The sequence below is a fragment of the Pseudopipra pipra genome, chromosome 3 (assembly GCF_036250125.1).
Source record: "Pseudopipra pipra isolate bDixPip1 chromosome 3, bDixPip1.hap1, whole genome shotgun sequence".
NCBI classification, from domain to species: Eukaryota; Metazoa; Chordata; class Aves; order Passeriformes; family Pipridae; genus Pseudopipra; species Pseudopipra pipra.
In genome coordinates this window covers 36,195,123-36,216,175 of record NC_087551.1, presented here as the reverse complement: position 1 = coordinate 36,216,175, position 21,053 = coordinate 36,195,123, and the positions used below count along the sequence as shown (strand labels likewise).

General features: G+C 38.4%; 1 protein-coding gene across 1 annotated transcript in view; it reads left to right on the top strand.

The window, feature by feature from the left end:
• The window catches only part of KIF26B (kinesin family member 26B), a 290,490-nt gene that overhangs the window by 164,125 nt on the left and 105,312 nt on the right, over window positions 1-21,053 (top strand). Inside the window, exon 5 of the mRNA XM_064648644.1 lies at window positions 15,475-15,658. Within this exon, the coding sequence (XP_064504714.1) occupies window positions 15,475-15,658 (184 nt within the window). The remainder of the gene's footprint in view (window positions 1-15,474; window positions 15,659-21,053) is intronic.

The following is a 21,053-nucleotide window of genomic DNA, read 5'->3' as shown; positions in this document are numbered from 1 at the left end:
ACAAGGCTAGCTTAGATTTCCTGAAAATTTGCCCCATATGTGTTATGCACAGTTGCGTGTTAGTGCCTAAATTGTTTTCTTTTCTTGAGGTTTGCAAAGTTTCTCTGTGGCATTGCTCTTCTGGACAATAAACCTGCACAGCCTTAGGAGAAGCAAACAGTGGCTGTTTGGGGTAAAGCTCCACAAACCTACGTAGTGTCCACACAATTCCTTCTTTAACTCTTATCAGGTTAGTGACTAAAGCTGTATGAACCATCGTCTTTTTGTTTGGCATCAGAAATGAAACCAACAAAATTCTGGTTTGAGTTATACAGAACATTCTTTTCAATCTGATACACACAATTTTATTTCTCTTTCCATGTATGCTAAAGTTTAAAAAAAAATACGCGTGTGGTTTTTAGGCTCTGAAGTGTTTCACTGGTGTTCTTAAAATTCTAGTACATCTTTTCATCCTAAACACTGTTTATGACCAAAGCTACTAGCCAAATTCTAACCCATAAACTAGAAACTAAGAAACCGAGGACTGCATCCTACCCTCTGTTACATGTCTGTGCTCGTAGAGAGGAAAGGTAGAGGAGGTGTGTTAGCTCTCCGCACCAGCAGCTCTGGGCACTACTGTAGCACTCACAGGTTAAGCTGGGGTAGTGATTAATGAGCCAGCTGGTCCACCACAACCTTGAGGGACACTTCTAGTGCTGCAGCTAGATCGTACATAGATAGCTGATGCTTCACTTATTAGCTCTTGGATAGAAAAGTGCTTCTTTGCCTTCCTGAAAGTATAAACTCCTGCCCTGAAGAATTCAAGCCAGTGTGAGGCAAGTATCTACTTGCCACCTGTAGATACCACACACTGGCTGCCAACCTCAACTCTGAGCTTGCCATTTGCAAAGATAGACCTCTTTTCCCCATAGCTTTGGAATGATTTAGATATTATGCAGGCTTAATCTCTATGGCACTTTCTTCCTCTAATTCAACCTGCAAGGATTTATATAACCAAAATTATTACAGACTAATTAAAACTAACAGTCTTCAAATGGTCTCACATACTTCTTTATACTTCCTTTGCTTGTGGCAATGTGACAGACGGTGTTCAAGCATCCAAAATAACTGTACTTGCTTCCTGTTATATAAGATGACTCCTTAAAATAGACTGCTTAGAGATTTTTTGAGCTGATGGGTTTTTTTTTTACTTCCCTCCCAGCCAGCTTCCCAATATCACAGCACCGTCCTCATATGAGCCAATGTGACTGCCCTTCTGCTTCTGCTATAATCTTATTTAGCCTTGGAAATGAACATAAAAATAAGCTTTGTTTTTGCCATTCCATGTTTTTCTGTGACATCAGAGAGAGAAGGGGAGATGGCATGGTCACATGCCTTATATTTATACTCCTTTAATTACCAAATGTCTTGCTCTTGAAGTTCTCATGATAGTGAGTTTATCTGCAGCAAAGGCAGCCAGCCTCTCTTCTTATGAGCCAGTTTTACTCACAGCCAGGTGTTCAATTCAGTTGCGCTTGAAAAAATTCTGCATCTTGCTTGGTAAATAATGATTGTGTAATCATGTCTTGCACTCCTAACACACACAGTGGTAACTCCAGTTTGGCAGGCTACCCCACCAGCTAACTTTTCTAGGAGCCTCCTAACAGCTGTATTGACGAGCTCCATGCGTGAGCTGGTTGTCTTGTGTTCTAACTTTAGGGCTTTTTGTAATTTCCTTCTTCAAGAGAAAGAGTATTTTTTGCTTCTTTTTTTTTTTTTTTTCAGCAGAAATACAGGGCATACTTCATGGTATTGGATCAGGTCCACAGACAGGAATTGCTTTCATAATTTGAAAAATGCCTGTTCCTGAAATTTGTCCAGCCCCTTAAAGGTCCCATTAGTCTCAGTGAGAGCTAAAAGCGTGCAGCACACACTGTAGGAGGTGGTTGGGTCCTTGCAAAATTGAACTTGCAGAGCAAATTTATCATACATTCAGAAACAAGTGACCCAAGATTGGCCTCCGTGACCTTCAAAGCATGATCATATCTCCGAAGAGTCATTGAAACTGCCCCTTACATTATTGATTTGAATTTAATGTGATAAGAGTGTGTCCCCTTGAAGTGTTAGATGTGTGAAATACAACCATTCAAAAAGGCCCCGCAGATACACTGTTTCTCCTGGTGCAAAATGCTGTCTAATTGTGTCACATAGTCCACGGGTCTTCTTTCCAGATCTTCATTTTCAGAGGTAGGTATCTAGAAAAGAAAGTAAACCCAAAGGGGAGTATAAGTGCATTCTAGCCAGGGGAACAGAATGGCAAATGAAAGTCTAACTCGGTGCAGCAGGGAGGAGCTAATCATAGAGCAAGGACTGTAACATTACTCCCAAATGGGCATCAGCCTGTTGGTGACGAGCCGAATGCATTTCATCCTCCTGCTGTGTTTTCAATATTACCTGTTTGAATGAATCGTTGTGGCAGTAATCAGATAAAGTGAAAACATGGCACATATGTAAAGTAGCTACAAGAGCACATAATAAAATGAAAGAAAAAAAGGAGTCAGTGATACTGATGACTGAAAAGGAGAGCTCTGTAGCCACTTGCTTTGTCTGGCATGGACTTGTGCTGTCCCAGCTCAGATGTGAAGGAGTGTGGTGGTGCTGGCCCAAGCTAACAAGGCCCAGAATTGGTTCCCTGTTCTGTGCTCCACAGTGGTTCTCTTCTTTGGTTTGTGCATGCAGGACTGGTGTGGGTGTTGATCTGTACAGGGGAAAGTGAACTTTCTGTGCTGCATGTGTGTGTTCATATATACAAAAAGCACACACACATATATAAAATATATATATATATAAAGCAACAATTTTTATGAGTCATATTTCTTTTTGCCAACATAATTGTATCAGTATCATCACTCTTGAGTAACTGCAATTTTATCATTAAGTGGTACTCTACATTATATTCCCATATTCCTTGTGCTGCTTAGGAATAAACTGACCAGAATAAATACTTTCACATTAAGAAGGCTATTTGCTATAACCACACTACTGTAATTACAGTGGGATAGCTTCTGTTTAGACAAGGGCAAAAAAATCTGTATTTATATAGCATAAGTTAAGGCTTGTCTATCTGTATCAGCTTCACAGTGCTTCTGCACTGTGGGCACAGTGTATACCTATTGCTTTCCTGCTGAAGCACCATATCAGGGAGAAGAATAACAGTCATATTTAGAAATTTAGTGTTTCTTGTGGTGTTAAAAGGTTGTGTTATCAGCTACTTGAAGCTAAAATACTTTACCCCTCTCTTGTCCCCCAATATTTGTAGTCTTCCGAGTTGTAACATTCAGTCTTGAATGACTACTTGAGTGGAGCTGCTTCAGTGATGCAAGTTTATGGTGATGTTGCAAGTGTACAAAACAGAAGATATACTAAAAGTAACCTCAGTTCTGAGAGTGTGAAAGGCCGTGTGGCTGTGTACAAAGCTGTACAGAGCCCCACTCTTTATTGGAGTCTAATGGGTTCTGTTAAAGCCAAAGGACTGGTTTTACACTCTGTGGCTCAGTGAGAGGGTGCGGGGTGGGTTTTTTGGTTGTGAGAAATGAAAGTGCCATGATATGCTGATATCTTCTAAAAGCCTTTTAGAGAGGACTGATTGCAACCTACCTTTGCTGGGCACTGGTTCACAGAACAATGGGATATTTATCATAAAGTAGGCAGATGAACCAATTTTCTAGGCCTTCTCATCAAAGAAAATACTTCACAGAGCAGTGATTGTGCTGTGATGGAGGCAAGGCAGTGACTTGATCTGTGTCAGGGAGCTGCATTACTAAACAAGAGATCTCTTGGAAGAATAATTCTGTTCCTGGTTTTTTTTAAGTATTCTCTGAGTTGTTGGTAGAGGTAATGTTTAGCCTACTGTTTGCTTTGGTGATGAGGACCAGGATCTTTAGAAGAACACATTGTACCAAGATGTTTTAATATGGAGGATGTGCCTTTTGATAGGATTGCACCAAGCAGTAGGTGCTGTGGGTCAGGAACCTATGGGTCACTGGAGAGGGAAGAGCCAGAAGCCCCCAGCACAGAGAGAGCTGATTCAGCTTTCAGTAGGCCAGCTGTCCAGGAAGCAAAGCTTTAGATGCAGACAACTCTGGGAAAGCTTCAGGTATTCACTGAGCATGATTTGTCTTATGAAAAACAAGAAACAGAAAGTTTATCATGCTCCTAACCATTGACTATAGAGAATAGTGGAGAAAGACAATAGGATGACAAGAGGAGAGCTCAGAGTTATGGCTGAATCTGCCTGTTTGGGAAATGAGCTTTCATTCTGACTGCACCAAGTGAAACATTCATGCCTAGCTCCCATTAGAGCAAACAACAATATTTTGGCCTGCAGTTGATAAAAAATATATCACAGTAAAGCCTGTATCCAAAAAAAAATAGGAGGATTATAAGAGGGAGCAATTATAAGAGGGAAAAGATTTTTCTGGGTAATACTGCTCCTTGTATTTGTAATACCTACCATGGACCCATGAGATTCAGAGACTTCAGTCCCTTTGGTGTTCTGACAAGACTCTTTCTAATTCCTCTGATATCCCTTCCCACCGCACCCCTCAGTCTCAGCTGTATTTTATCAGTATTGAACATGAGTTACTGGCACTTTTTTCAGGTGGAAAAGATGTGTGAATATGGGTGCTATCAACAAACCACAAAAGAGATTGAGATCCAAGTAAAATCAAACAGCAAATACATTTTCCTCTTTTCTTTATATAAGACAGGATGTGTTTAAAAAACATTTTTGCATAAAATTTTGAGCCACTTTAAATAACTTGTTTTTCCACCTTTAGAGGTGGAATAATAAAGGAAAATACCTTTAGAGGTATTTTCAGGAATTTACTTTCTCTAAGAAACAAGAATACATGTCAAATACTTGTTCAGTATAGCAGTAATACCCAACTGTCTGAGAAGTGCCCTCAGAACTGAAAATTAATTGGCTTTCACTGAAATTTGTACAGGTAATTAGCAAAAAGCTGCTGATTAAATTCTTTACATTTCTTATAAATTCTGCTTGTTGGTGCCTGTGCCACACATCTGTACAGTTCGTTTTTTTCTGGCAATAGCTTACTACTCTGTGTGGTGTATTTAATTTCATGGTGTTTTTTTTTTTCATTTCACTTTACTGGAAATAGAAAAAAGAGAACAAAAGGTTTGCTTTAAAAATATCAGTAATTGCCAACACTAATAGTGTTTTCCAGTTTTATAATTTTTCATATTAATTCATTTTGCAGTATGATTAAAGTAGGTTAAATATTAAGGTCAGCTCCCAAAGGAGGTGGGGTCCGAGCCAGCAGAATGCTGAGCATTCCTGCAAGAGGCTGGGTGCATGGGACTTTCCCTGCAAATGGTAGGATATGAGGACATTTAGTATTGAGTAGAATTACTTCCATCTGCTATCAGTAGATAGAGATAGAAGGTCTTATCATAAAACATTGAAGAGGACCTGGGTGAAATTTGTGTCAAATTTGTTTCTCAGCAAGATACATGGATTTCTTTCAGAATAAATTCATCAGCCTCTGCTGATTAGCTAATGTCCTCCCAGAGAGGCAACAATAATCAAGAAATTTTTTAATGTGTTTTGGTTAGAGCCTTGCAAAAAGAAGCAGCCATTAACTTTTTCAGTATGAAATTGTAGTTTGACAGTTCTCCAATTATATTTAAATTAATATTCTCAAAATTAAAGCTTTAATTTTGGATTTCATGAATTTCTGAGACTGATGCCAAATGAATTTATTGAAAAATTTCAGAGAAAATACATTTTGATAGAAAAAATAAAGCATAATATTTTATTGCTTTCAGAATTGCAGCAATATTTCTTTCATAACATCATTGGATCAACAAGGGTTGAAGTGACCTCAGAATGTTTCTAATCCAATTTCCTGCTCAAAGCAGGTTCAGCTCTGAAGTCAGACACATTGTTCACACCCTTATCCATTTGAGTCTTAAACTTTCCCAAGCACAAAAAAAGCACCATATTGTTTGGCTGCCCTCAGGATAAAAAAGCCTTTCCTTTTACCCTGTCCAGACTTCTCTCATTTCAACATATGTCCTTTATCTCTTTTTCTCCTTCCATACCCTGATACAGAGTGTAACTCCATCATCTTGGTACCCTCCTTTTAGGTACCGGAATGGGGATGCCAAGTTAGACATCTCCAAAAGCATCATAACTATTTGTGTGAATTTGCTGGGATGATCTAGATTAAATTATCATTTCCCACTATTTGTGAAATTCTTTGTGCTTCAGCCTATTTCCATGAAGGTGGGATCATAAAATTTCTTTCTTTTGTTTTGTCTACTTTGCTTATTAGCTGTTAGGACTGGACTGATTTTAGGATGTGTGCAGTCTGTTATGAGAAGAACCTCATTCTTGGACTGTATCATATTATATGTAGTAATGGCTATAGTCTCCAGTAGTTGAAAACAACTTGTCTCAAAGAATTATCACTATCTCATGGTGGTGACTTAAATAAGTACAAGACAAGACTAACAGGAACTCTTAGAGGAAATAGTTTTTACTACGACAGGAGATTGCTTGTCAGAGCTGGGCTGAAGTGCATTGAATTTCAGTGCATCTGCATTGTCAGAATAGTTTACCATTTGTACACTGGTGTTATTTTAAATGTGCTGACCTCAAAAATATTGATGAGGCAAAATCCCCTGTAAAACATACCTGCCTTTTAACCTTTTTATGGTTCTGCCAACTGGAAAGTTAAACAATGACAAAATGGACTGTGAATCTGTGTGCTGGCTGCTTTTCCTCCTGGTGTTATGAGAGGTTTTTGCTGAATGGGACAGAGATGAAGCAAAATAGCTTTCTGCACAGTATGTGGTCAGGCTTTAGCATCCAAGGTAATAGAATAACCGTAATCATATAAGCTCCATAAAACTTACAGCTAAAGAATTTTCTTTATGTGATTTTAAGGACTGTTATTAAATGGCCAGTGGTTTGTGGCCCTCTCATTGCAAAGCTTCTGTTAGTCCTGTTTTTGAGCTATCATGAACGCTCATGAAAAGAGTCAGCTAGGGGCTGACTAATAGTCCTGTCCCACAGTTTGGCATTTGCTACGTTATCTCAGACATAGGGAAAATCTGCCAGCTATTCCTGGTGGAGCTTTTATGAGAAGGCAGTGTAACTGTACATCTAAAGCCCTAATATTTTACAGCGAACACTTGAAGACTGACAGATCTGCATATGTTTCTTGTTTTACACAATAACAGTACAAATATAAAACAGTGCACATCTCCTTTCTTATTGCTTAGTGGCAATGCCAGTGTCTTGCTATATGAATCTTTATTATATATAGGCAATGCTTCTTAACATCCAAAGCTTGAGCTGGATGGAGCCTATTTCTGACCTTTCCTTGGAAGGTACTAGAACCCTTGCCCTCAGCTCTGTAAGCCTGAAATTAAGGCTACTCTGGTTTGTGGTTGTCGTGCTCTTGCCTATGCAGTTTTCACACATGGACTTGAAAATGCATTGTCAAGTAACCATGGCAGTAATTGGTAAGTTCTTACATTTGAATTCATTTGAGTTAGAGTAAATATAGCTGGTTTTCTTCCCCTATTAAGCTAGTGCTAAACATCTGATTTTATTTTACCCAAGTATAACAGTTCAACTTGCTTCATGTATTAAGCATGCAGTGACACATGTCCAATTGATCCTCAGAGCTTTCCAAGAACAGGATAATGTAATGAGAACTGTGATCTGTCTGACTACCATTTTTTATAAAAGCATATTTCATAAAACCATTTTTAGAGAGAAAAATAAGGTAGGTTAGTAATAAAAAACAACCTTTACCCATTCTTAAAAAAATTTGACTAATAGTTTCTCTTCTGTCTTTGAATGCTGAACATTTTTTTTAGAGTTAGTTTCTTCTGCTGGTCTTCAAAATCACTCTTTTTTTCTCTAAAGGTGCAGACTGATTATGTGTGTCTGCAGCCAATAACACAGAAGGAGGGGTGAATTTGGTCATTTTTATAGTGTGTGTGGTAACCTGAGTCAGTAATGCCTGAAATTTAGAAACCATACTAAGAGGAAAAGATACTGATGTGACAAAAGAAAGGAAAGAAATCAGGAATGACCTTCCTCTAGGTAAATGTATCAAGATATTAAGTCAAGAAGTAGTTTTCTTGATGGGTACTATTGAAGGACAAGGGTATGATCTTGTAAAAATTCCAAATGTGATGGTTCATTTGAGTGGTTACTTTTTTTGCCAACATTACCTTGATGCATGAGTGCTAATTAATGGTCCCGTTGCCAAAGGCAGAAGGGCATCTGTCACTGAATCAGGATTTTCCAGGAACTTTTAGGTTAGATAAGAAGATCTTCACTGGAATACAGTGATTCCTGATGTAGAGAATCTTGTGAATCAAACAGTAATGACACGAGAAGGGGTTTGTTTCATATCTTGTAATACCCTTCTCTAAAACTGGGAGCTTCACTCAAGTAACAGCTGTGTAGAATATGAGTCCTCTGTCCTACAATGTGTACGTACATAGAATTTTGAGCTTTTGATTCATCTATTGGTCTTCAAACATATTCATTACCTTTGCTTTGGTGCAGTCTAGGACCAGCTCTGTTGCTAGTGAATTTACACAAATTTCAAGTTTATGTAAGAGCGTGTCTGAGCTCTTAATTTTACTACGTTTACCTGTGTGCAGCAAGCCTCAGTTTTTGTAAGACCTGTCCTGAATAAAGTCTGAAACCCTATTTTGACTGGTTTAGAATCAAATAAATTGAAAATAATGGGTTTCTGGACAGTTACAGTACAGTTGCTGGGGAGATGGCACTGTGGCCAAAGTATCCTTACTACCACCCAAGACGTGAAAGATTACAGCCTGGGACAGCTTTATTGTTGCTATGAAATTGGATGCATGCATAAAAATAAAGAGAACAATAAGGGGCAAGTGTTTACTGGGCATTAGAGAGATGTTTATTATACCTTTTACAGTATAAGCAGAAAGCTCAAATTATCTCCAGATTTTAAAGGCATTGTAAAATAATTAAACACAAATACTAAGAATCTTACTGGAAGTACAAATATAGGAAGTGTTCCTCTGAGGGTTCTTATTTCATTCTTCACATATCTTGCTAGGCTGCAACACCACAGCCCTTGGGTTTGGCCGCACAGAGAATTAAAGTGGAGTAAAGTTGCCCTGATTCTTGTTTATAGCTTGTAACTTCCTGTTGCAAGGCAGGGAATGAGGACTGAGAAGTGACATGGCAAGCCAGCTGCAGGGTTTGTTGCTCTGTCTTTTTGCTTTCACTCTGGATGAGAAAAACTGTTCCATGTAGAGGTATGAGGAGAAGCTCTTGGAGGTTGTTCTTGCTCTGCCATGGAGCATGCTTCCCAGATGGTAGCCCTGGTTTGCAGCAGATGGTGGAGAGGCAACCTGGCCCCTTTCAGCAGAGTGTGACTGTTAGCTTGTTGGTTAAACAACCTGTAAAGCATCTCTCTTCTCTTTGCTTTAGAAGATGCAAAGAAAGGCATGGCGCAAAGGAAGCCATGGCTCCTCGCCAGTTCATTGCCCTCCAAACAGAAATATGAGATTTGTATGAAACCACATTTTGTACCACATGCCTCAGATTTTAAGGCTGGGAAAGCGCTTGCCATAGTAATTCAGGTATATTAGCCATGTCAAATAAGTATGATTTAGAGCACTCTTGGCACAAGCCCATTCAGGAGGTTAAAGTGGTAGTGGCCAAGCCAAAATAAGTGAAGAAAAAAGAAAAGAAAAAAAATAAAGAAGAAAGGGAGGGAAAGGAAGTGTGCAGCCAGGGCCATGGCAGGTGTGGGGTTTCCCCTTTTGGTAGTAGTACTCAGGTCAACTTGGTTGTAATGTCACGTTAGTAAGCCTGCATCACCTATACAGGTGACTGGGAGAAAAAAGAATAATTTTTTGTGATGATTCAGAGAAGGTAGATTAGATCCCTATAATCAGAAAATGTGAACATCCCATTAATTGCCCTGTATCTAGTTTTTATAGGCAGCATGTAGCTGACGTAATCCAGTAGTGAAAGATCATAGAGAAGGCATTGTTGAATGACCCTGTGTAACTAAAAATCAAGACTAGCTTTTCTCCCAGAAAACAAGTCTGCATATTTGTAAATTTGCTGTATCCTATTGTTTTTTACCTTCCACCTACATGAGGACCTATATATGATATGATATGATATCATGACTCATTTTATAGAAACATCATTACCCAAAGCAGAAAATACACTGTGAAACCATTTGCAAACCTTTGAGTTGGAAATAATCAAAACTAATGACAATCTTCCAGTATACCTTTGTTTGACATTCTGTCACTTAAATAAAATACTATGCAGACTACGTTTTACTTTGTAGCTGACAACCAAGAGTTTCTACTTTTTCTGCAGGAAGAATTATGTCTGGGGTTTAAAAAAACCCAAACAAAAGAGAACATAAGTAGGGTTTTCAATTTGAGGGTGAGGCTGGGTAATGGTATCTTTCACTTTTAGGTGGCCAGCTTGAGACCATAGGATATGAACGTTTCATGCTGGGTATCCAACGCTTCTGGCCATAAATATCGGTGTATTTTATAACTGGTGATATAGCTGCACAAATATGCTTAAAGAGTTTGCTCAGAAGACTCATTTCCAAACTAAACCTGCATCTATTTTCCAACCTAGCATTAAGATACAGCAGGCAAGGCAGTTTTGGATAAGTAAAGGTCGTGTTTTAGTTGTTAGGGAATATCATTAACCTCCTTCAGGCTTGTCAAACCAGAACATCCTCTGGTAAGCCATTCCTTGCACGGATAAAGTTCATTCCTTACTCTTTGAATGGTGTTCCCAGCCAAGAGTATTTGTGTTACAAAATAAAATGTATACCTCCAAATAAAAAAGAAAAATAGATTTTTAGTTTTAATTAAAATTGTAAATATTTACATTACATTTAGCTAATCCATGGCTGTTCAACCTCCATATCTTGAGAACCATTTTCTCTGTGGAAGATATGATATGAAAATGAGCATATTTCAGTTTCTATTTTGACACAGAAACTAATATGCTAGCTCAATTGCTCCTATGATCTGGAATTTTGTTTCCAATGTTAATAAGTATTGAATGCCTTGTAGTGGAGTATGAATATCCAGTAAGGAATAATTATACAGAGATACACACCTAAGGAAATCTCTTCAGATGTCAGTGATGAAGGAGCAAGTCAGTCAGTGTTACTTATGAATGATGATCTTTGCTGACACAACTGTGAATAATATTTTAAGTATTCACTTAATGTTTCACCTCCCTCTGAATCTAATGAACCTAGTGGCCTTAGTGACCTCTACTTTGACAGTGGGTCCTGAAGTTTTAACTTTGCCTTGGATGATGTGTTGCTGAAAAAATATTTTTTTTTTATGAAGCTAAAGAGGTGTCCCTTAAATTTTATTAGCATTAATTTAGAAACCATGAATTTTCCAACTGTTCCTTCCACGGAGTTTCCTTATACATATTATACTATAAGAAATTACCCAATGAGTTCTCTAAGCAAGGTATTTACAGAGCTTTCCGTAACGGTTTTTATTTTGTCTTAAGAGTTTCATCAACTTCATTCTTATATTTCTTATAAGTAGTATGAATAACTTAGTAGAGTTATTTACATCAAGCCTAGAAATGCCTTTGTTCTGTGTTAAAAATTATTTAATCCATTTATGCTCATTTGTCTCTCTAGACAAGTTTTCAAAGAGCATACTTTGTCCCCTTATATTTCAGAATGACCTCTAAGCTGGTTTACTTCCATTTCTTCAGTGAATCCCATGGAGGACCTTCAGCTTTCATAAAGTTCCTATCAATCATGAATTGGTTTCCAGCTCTACAATCAGTGTATTTGAAAATCCCAGCCTGGTTGTGAATTTTTAAGGGAAAAAATATATCAACATTTCTGCATAGGTGGGAGGCAAAAAGTATTCTGACTACCTTATTAGACTTCTATTTTAAAAAACAAAAAGCAGAGAATGTCCTTTCAAAGAATGATCTCGATCTTTGCTATGGATTAGGTGGATTTTCAAAGCAGTTCCCCTTTGCTGCCAGCAATCTATTAGTTTTATTTGGATTGAACTTTAATCTGCTTTCTAATGTCCCTCCTGCAATTTCAGCTCTTGATCTTGTGATTATTTCATCTGCCAGAAGTCTTGTAAGCTTTCAAAAAGTCTCCAGATGCTTCTTTACATTCAGAAAAAATAGTCCAAAATATCTGAAGGTATTAATCCAAAGTATATTAACTAAACTGGATTAAACTTGCATTATTTTGGGAGGTAATTCAGTGAAATGACATTAAAGACAGTTCTGTTGTGAATGAATGTGTCCACACAGTGATCTAATACAGTTTAAATTGCGCACTTCAAAAATTTAATTTGGATCAAGTTCCTTGTGTGTCTCTGGGGACACAATCCCTACCACAGCCATGCCGCATACACAGTGGGGAAGTGGTTTACGATGCACTGGAGCCCACTGCACACCCCTGCATAGTTCATGGCTGATATCACGGGGCTCAAGTGGGAGCTGATATGACTTTGAGTATGATCAGCTTATTGTCTGTACATAAAGCCATGCTGCCATCATGGCCATTACCATTATGCAATAGTGTGCAGTCTCGAGTGGAAATCAGAGTCCTATTATACTAGATACTAAATGAAAAAAAAATAAAATAGCTGGCTCCTGTACAAAGAGCAGAGCCTAAACAGCTGCTGGCTGAGCTGGGCAGGCTGTGAGCTGCAGCAGCATCAGGTCTCCCAAGTCCAGCCTGGTGCTTTGCCTGAGATATCTAGTGATGCAGAGAGCCTGCATGGGAGAGCCAGGCCTCTGACTCCCTGAAAAAGTAAAATATGAGAATTTCTAACCTCCTGTACTGGATCACAGAGCCAAATCAGCATCAGCTGGCATGACCAGCTGTGTTCAGAGCAATGCTAGCCACCCAAGCTGAATTATTTTGCTCATGCAAATGTGCTCATAAGGAAGCCACACTCTATGTATTTGTGTCATGTTGCAGCCTACATCTGGTTAAAATATCCTTCTCTTCCCAGCTAAGTGCTCTGGGAATTACTTGATGCTTATTGCCTTTTTGATCCCCTTCAAAATTCAGTCAAGTCTGATAGGACTTGTAATGATTTTCTAGCCTGCCATGCATTGATTTTTCTCTCCTTGGGGAAAAACAGAAAACCCCATGAAGTTCTGGGAAATAGTTTATTGTTTTTCATATATTTTACCAATTGCAGGCCAAAAATATAATGAAAATTCAGGTTGTTCCACCTGAATGCAGTCTGAAAGGTTGTAACTGTCAAACTAGAATATAGTTCCAAGATCTTGAAAAGGCCAGGTACCTTCAACAACATTTTTTCTTTAAGAAAATGCCAGCTATGGGCTTGGTTGGGTCAAAAAGTGGTTTGTATTACATTGTCAGCTTTGTAAAAGGAACAGCAAAGTCTGGAGAAGCATTTTGTAGCAAGAGGAATAATAGCTCTGTCAGTCAATTCAGAAAACAGCTTTTAGGAAATGTATTTTCACCCAAAGTGAGTCAGTGAGACCAGATGGATGACCACAGTAAGTGGAGCCACTGCCTATATTTAAAACTGGACTAATGAGCTTGACCACAAGGGTAAATTTTTCAGTATGTTTGGCTGACATTTATGTTTTCAATTGTTGCACATAGTAGAAGATTTTCCTTGAAATAATTTTATAGTGAAACTAAGGCACACAGAAGGTCTTGACTTAACATGGACAACTTCATGGAAGTGTTAGTCATGGACAGTGTGGAAGCTGAAATCATTGAATTCTCTCAAACCATTGAAATGTTGCTAGGAACAGGAAATTTTTTTTTGACCAACATATTTTGATTATGTTTTCTTTGAAAAAAATGCAGAAGCTTAAAAGAGAGGGCTAGATTATGAGCATAAGTCTAGGGCAGAGTGAAGGGGAAGGACAAGGAGGTGGTACAGAAACTTCTGAGTTCTAATTCTGTGTCAGGTGAATTAAAATCTCCTAGTGTTTTCCTTTTATTAGAAACTAATCTGTCTGAAACTGCTTTTAACTTGCCATAGGGTAAAAAAACATATACTAGTGGTGCACGCAATGTGCATGTGACCAGCTGACATATGGTAATTTCATGCCCAGCAGTAATTTGTTCATGTGCTTGAGATACATGATACAAACACAAGTTACTTGCATACTGAAATATTTGTTTGTGTATATATATATATATATATATATATATATATATATATATATATATATATGTAAAATTCAATCTTTTTCCCTAACTCCTTGGGATAAAATTATGCAATTACTTTTGTAAGTTCAGAGTTGGATAATATATACTGATACCAGTGTAAGGGAACTAAGGCTTCTTAAAACTTAGGAGGATTTAGAATTATTGGTCTTGACTGTCACACTTCAGCAAAGTGAGGAGAGCTACTGTCAGTAGAGACTACTTTTTATACCTATCTTAAGTCCCAATTTGTCTGCTAAAGCAAACAACCTGAAATTGTTGTATCCATCTCTCCATTGAGATGGTGCTCCCATTGACCTGCTCTGTTTAAAGTGGTCATTTTACAAAAAGGAAACCACGGGACAGCATGATTAATTTTAGCATTATCCATGGGCAGTGCAGAATGCACAAGTGTTGGACCAAACTAGCTGCAACAAAGACTGAACGTTGAATTATCTATCAAAATAAAACATTTTTAAAATCAAAGTACTGAATGTTTCTGTTCCAGTAAAACTTAGTTTTTTAATCAAAGTCTATACAAACTTCAGTGTTCTTATCTAAGAATAACCTACTATTAAAAACAGTCTTCACTGTTTTCCCTGCTTAGTGGTTAATGCAGCTGGAGTTTGTATGATTGTCTCCATCTCATCGCAAACAGCAATATTTTCATTGGTTACCATTTGTTCAGTTTTTAGACTAGTTTATGTTTTAAGAGGTGATAAAAATTTCAAACAGCTAGTACAAGGCTTCTTACACCTTAGCAAATGCAATGAGCATTTATTACTAATTAACTTAACAGTGGCTGCTTGCATCCAAACACTGCACAAGTATTAATCTTCTAATCAGAGACTTACGAATGAGACACAATTCTGTGTGAACCATTTGGTGACCAAACTTAATTTTAAAACAGAAATTGCCAGATTGCTCATTGATTTAATTGGAGGGTTTTGAGCCTTCTTGCAAGCTGCATTGTTTCAACAGATAAGATACTGATAGAGGCCCAGTTATGACCCTATTTAATGCAGATTGTAAATTTGGAGCAACTCTGTGAACTCAATGGCATTAAACTATTAATAACGAACGAGGAACAAGAATTATAAAACTTTTGGGATTGATTAGGTCAAAATTGAGAGCCTACACAAACAGAAACCTGAAAAATACCTTTATTCATTCTCGTTGACGAGTTTGAGGATGCTTTACCTTACTCTTGTTTTTCCCGCAGAGCTGCTCAGAAATTGAACCTGTCTTCCAAAAAGAAGAAGCACAGGCCTTCTGCATCGTCTGTTCCTGAATCTCCTCTCTTCTCTACCTGCTTCAGCAGTATTCTTCAGACTTCCCCACCACCTGCACCACCATGTTTGTTGAGGGCAGTCAGCAAAGTGAAAGACACCCCTGGTTTGGGCAAGGTAAGCCTTGCAAATATCACTAAAACACTTGTTTTCTTTGGGAGATTTTATCCTTGTTCAAAACATTAAGAGAATTGGAAGACGGTGTCCTTTCTCAGTTGGATTTACTGCAGTTGGTTCCTGAGCACGTATACAAAGGCCTAATAACCTGAGTCACTTAGTGCAAATGAATTTCTAATGAAGTTGACTTGAACACAGACAGAGCTAATTGTGTAGCAGTAATATACTTCAAGACTCAGCTACATTAATGTACCTGCACTGAGACCACAGTGGGGAGGTAATATCCATTCTGCCAGGGTTTCAGGAGCATTTGGTCTCCATGGCTGTGTTTAAACTGCATCGCAGTTGCTTGCTGTCGCATGTTTTGTGTTCCTGATCCCCTTGCTTTCCAGACTGGTGTCTTGGCTGGACACACTGTAATTTGCTTCTGGCTCATGTTTCTTGGCTTTCTTCCAGTATATATACCTGAACAAAACCTATGCTGATAATGATAAATTGCTCCTTTTTCTTTCTGTCATGTTATTTTCTCCCTTTCTGCATAATCATTCCCTCTTAAAATGCTGTTTAGGTGCACACTTATGCTGAGGCGATGGAGGAGGTAGCTATTTAGTTTGCTGTTGCTTTGCAGTTTGTCAGAGTGGACCTTCCTTTTTCCCTGTCGTAATTGAAGAGCGTGGCATATTACATCTGGGAATACATGCAGGCAGTTGCTGAGGACAACAGTTTGTTTTAATCAAGGTAGTTTCTTATGCAAGCATCTGTGTGCGTGACTTTTCCATATTCATTAAATACTAAGCAGTGACAATGAATTTGGTGAAAGTTTTTGTTTAGAGGAGAGATTGTAATGTATGACCTAGGAGTGCTGAGGATGGGCTCCAGAATTTTCACTGCTGATTTTGGATACCCCCTTTCTTATATTGTGCAGTTCCAGGGTTTTCTTTCAAAGAACAATGGTATTGCTTTCATGGCTGCTGTAATGCCTGTTTGTAAAGAGATTCCCTCCACATGGGGCTCCCTTTCTTTCCTCTGGCCTGGTAGGTGGGAAGAAACGCAGAAATCTGTCATGATCTTATAAAAGTTTAATAGTGATGCATACTCTGACTAGCAGGGGGAGGAGGAGTAAACTTGAACCTGTTCATTGTTGTAAGAAGTTGCTATAGAATAGATTTAAAATGGAAACCATCCTTTCAGGAGTCTCACTTTTTTGTGCCTAGGACAGGTTACATCTGCATAAAAAGTTCATTGAGGAATAATGAAGGGTGTGTGCTTGAAAACAAACTTTTCTGGACTATCAGTCCTGAAGACCACAGAGACACAAATATAGCTCTGTCTAAACATTCCAAGCTTGATCTGAGACGTTCTTGTTCCTCTCATCCCTGGTTTCCACTGGAGAGGGATTGGAAAATAGTTTTGCAGTATGCCCAAACAGACCCGTGATTTGCTTCTTCATCAAGATCATGTACCAGAACAGGCTCCAGGCTTTCCAGCTGTGTGAGTAAAACTGAAGTTTTGCAGCCCAGATCATGAAGGTGATATTTCTTTTCACTTTAGACTTGTCATCCTGAAGCTATCAGGCTACATGATACATAGCTAAGAGGTTTTAACATACTACTTCTTCAAAATAGTAACACCAATAAGGTTATTTCGTATAGTCAAAATAGACAAAATTAATTTTTTTCCACATTTCCCTTAGCAAAAATATGTTTAACCTGCAGTTCTTGGAAGCCAGTTTCATTTTTCATCTCTTTGGTTTCTTATAGAAGTCACCCTATAATTGCAACCTGAAGCTTTTACACTTTCATCGAAGTTTCCCATCAGTTTACCTCTGTAGCACAGTTTTCATTTTAATATGTCAGAAATAGGTGCGAGGCACAATAAGTAAATAACTACAGGATAACAATACAATTTATCTGTCAGACTGGGAGAACTTCAGATGAGGTAATGGAATTTCCAGCTTATTTGCTTTTAATTTTCATTGTTGTTTATACATATTCTGTTCAGTTTGGTTGGGATATGTTTTGATAGGAGTGTGCTAAAAACCTGTTACTTTTCTCATCATTTTGTCTCTCTTCTGTAAGGGTATAAATTTACAGAACATGGACCCATGTGTAGGTAGTGGGTTCAGGGAAACTAAATGTTATTTTCAATCACTTACAGTTTTTTCTTGGTTTGTATTTAAATAGCATTTTACCAGCTATCTCAATTTGATAAAACTCTGTTTCGCTTTGGATTTAAGTGGGCTGGGCAATTTCTAATGTGACTGTTTGTTACTGGAAAGTCTGGTTCACCAGAACTGAAACGATAGCCTTTGCCAAGGATTCTGGATTTCTGAGACTCCAGGGGCAGCTGTGCATAGGCTGCCTGGAAGGCAGGCTCACTGCTACAGGGCTGTGAGTCCTCACAGAGACTCTGCGTATCACTGGCTTGGTGTCAGCCTGAGAGCTGTCTGTGTGCCGGGGGGGTGGGTATCTGAGATGTGAAGATAGGAAGTCGGATACTTCAAAGCTTAGTGTTTGAGGTTAAATTTCATTTCACAGTTTTCTAAAATGAACTTGCAAGATAACAGCTGCTATTTTCACTTGTACTAGAAATTTCAAAGATTCTACTTCTCATTGCAAATTAATGACAATGATTTATTTAAAATTATAGAATTGCTCATCTGTTATATGTAGGCATAGAATTTTTTTTAGTTAAAATAGGAAGATCTGCTTGTCAGCAATATATTTAAAAGTTGATTTGCAGCTCAGTTAGTACAGATATGGGTACAACTAAAGAGTCTAAACTGACAAAGAGAATTAGAGATTATATATTCAGGTTGCATGCTTCACACCTTTTCTTACAAAATGCCTTGCAAATCAAAACTGTACCAGCCTGGACTTTAGAAGCAGTATTATTTGAAATCTAAAGTTCAGCTTCACAGAAACAGGAAGATGATATTAATAATGAAATGGTGGGACTGCGCAATCAGCATTTTACTTTGATGTTGGATACACCACTGAGCCTAGCAGAACATACAGCAGTGTCAAAGGGAAATAATTAGAGGACAAGATTCTTTGTTGCACTCATTTCCAGATGATGATGTTAAATAAAAGGGTGTGACCATGCTGCAAATGTATTAACAGCTGTGCTTGTATGGGTCATAATGTATGCATGTGCTTTAGGTTTGCATTTGCTGGCAGAGGAATATGATCTTGAGTAGTAGTGTGGTATCCCCACACCTGCTTCTTGAGAGCAGAGATTGCCCTTTGGGCTGAGTGACAGTCTGCTCCATATACTGCCACAGCTTCCTTGTCACTTCTGCTCTCTCTACTGTCTTTGAGTCATCATATTCTGAGTGGCAGGTTGCTTTTACTGGGTTTACAGAGAGTGCTACTCTTATGGATGGTTGTACATGATGTTTCCCCAAGTCCCATAGTTTTCCTGAAGACACTCCTTAAGTCTGTTTTGTCCTTCCTGACAATAAGCCAAAAACAGAGAAAAAAGGCTTTCTGTGCATAAAGAACAAATTATTCCATGCCTGCATGAAATGGCCGTGTAGGGCCATTCTAGTAAGGTTTGCTCCCCAGTCTACTTCCCTCCTCCCTCCTTTGTCTAAACCAAAACTTTTGATGAAAATGGAAAATGTTCTTTCTGTGAAAGATGATGTTTTGCTGATTTCCACATGAAAAAAGGCTGAAATGAAAAATTTTCTGCCAGCCTTAATAAATAGGTTGTTTTCAGGTGGCACAGAGTTTAGGATGAATGGATGTGGTTTCTATGCTTTCTTTCATTTATTATTTTTCTGTGTAGTCTTATAAACCTCTGTCACTGAGAGGTATTTGCTATGTTTGGGCAGAGATTAGTTTACTTTTCCTTACTTATAATTTTTTTACTGTGAATTTTATTAGTTAGTACTTGTTAATCTCAAAATAAAATAACAATTCTTGGGCATTAAAATAATCCCTATGCAAAAGGTTTATACCAGGGAGAAGCAAGTCACCACTGAACTTTCTTCGACTAGTCTTTTCAACCTATTAATAAAAGTGACTGTAATTTGTGATTCTATTTACTTTTTATTTTTCTGTAGCAACAGGACTCCTGTTTGCAGACCCTAGCTCTGTTTCACTAAATTACGTGTAAATTCAGATTTAAAAAAATCCTGTTTCTGTCTAGAGCACTTATGATTTCGCTGTAGGGAGGAAGACCAGACAGGCAGAGAGACAGGACAAGAAGAAACAATTAGGTATTATCGGTTATCTTGATAGTGGTGTCCTCAACCCATCAGGAGTCTAATATTAGATACCCCTTGTCAAGCTGTTGTATGTGCTGTAGAAGAGGAGATTATTAAAATCTTTGAAGGGGGAGTAATAGGTTATGCTGCAGATGCTCCTGAGAAGCCCTTTCCAAGTGTGTAAGACAGGGTAGGAAGCAGCACAGAGAGGGGTTTTTGAGAGTCTCGTGAGTGAGTGAGCGATGCGTGAGCTGGTCTCCTGGCATCAAGCGCAGGGCTAAGCATGGAGTCTGGCTGGGAGGGGCCATGAATGGGAACCAAGCCATGGCCAAATGCCAAGAGTGGCACTAAGAGGTTAGTAGAAGATTGGCAACGTGATAGAAACTCCTGAGTCAATGCACCTTTCTCCCAAGGACCTGTGTCATGTAGTAAAGAAGGTTCAGTGCATGGCTGAAAAATCTAATCTCCCATTACAGCACAATATGTGATTGAAATAAGCCCGAAATCTACTATTCAGTTTATGTTATTCTGCAGCTTAGCTTTTCTTCACATTGGTTTGCATAAAAATCTATATGGAAGCATCAGAAAGATTTTTGTCTACCCTGAAAGTACCATACCAGCACAGGATTTCCAGAGCACTCAGTTTTGTTATTCCTTTTTGTGAATGTCACTGGGAGCTGGTACCTACTTCCCCAAGCCCAGTGAAGGTTCCACCTGTAATTGCTAGCTGGTGACTGTATTGTTTGGTGAGGGAGAACACATTTGTGTGGGGAGAAGTGTGATACTTCCCATATCTTTGCAAGCAGGAGGTCCACAAAGGCAGAATACCACTGATGACTAAAGAGCAGTCTTATGCCTTTGTCCTTAAAAGGCAGTGGTAGTATCATTGTTAAAATTCAAAAGGTGGCCTTATATGGTACTTTGTAGATTGATCATATAATATGTCACTATCCTTTTGATTCAAGTGGCTATTCAAGATGCAATGTTTATGCAAATTTTTTCCAGATATAGGTTATGAAGGGAATAGATAATAGAATCATTTAGGTTGGAGAAGGCCTTTGAGATCACTGAGTCCAACTATTAACCTAACACTGCCAAGTCCACCACTAAATTGTGTATTATGAACAGGACAATTCAGTTCTTTTACAAGGAAATACAAAATCTTTACTACCAACAGAGAAAAGC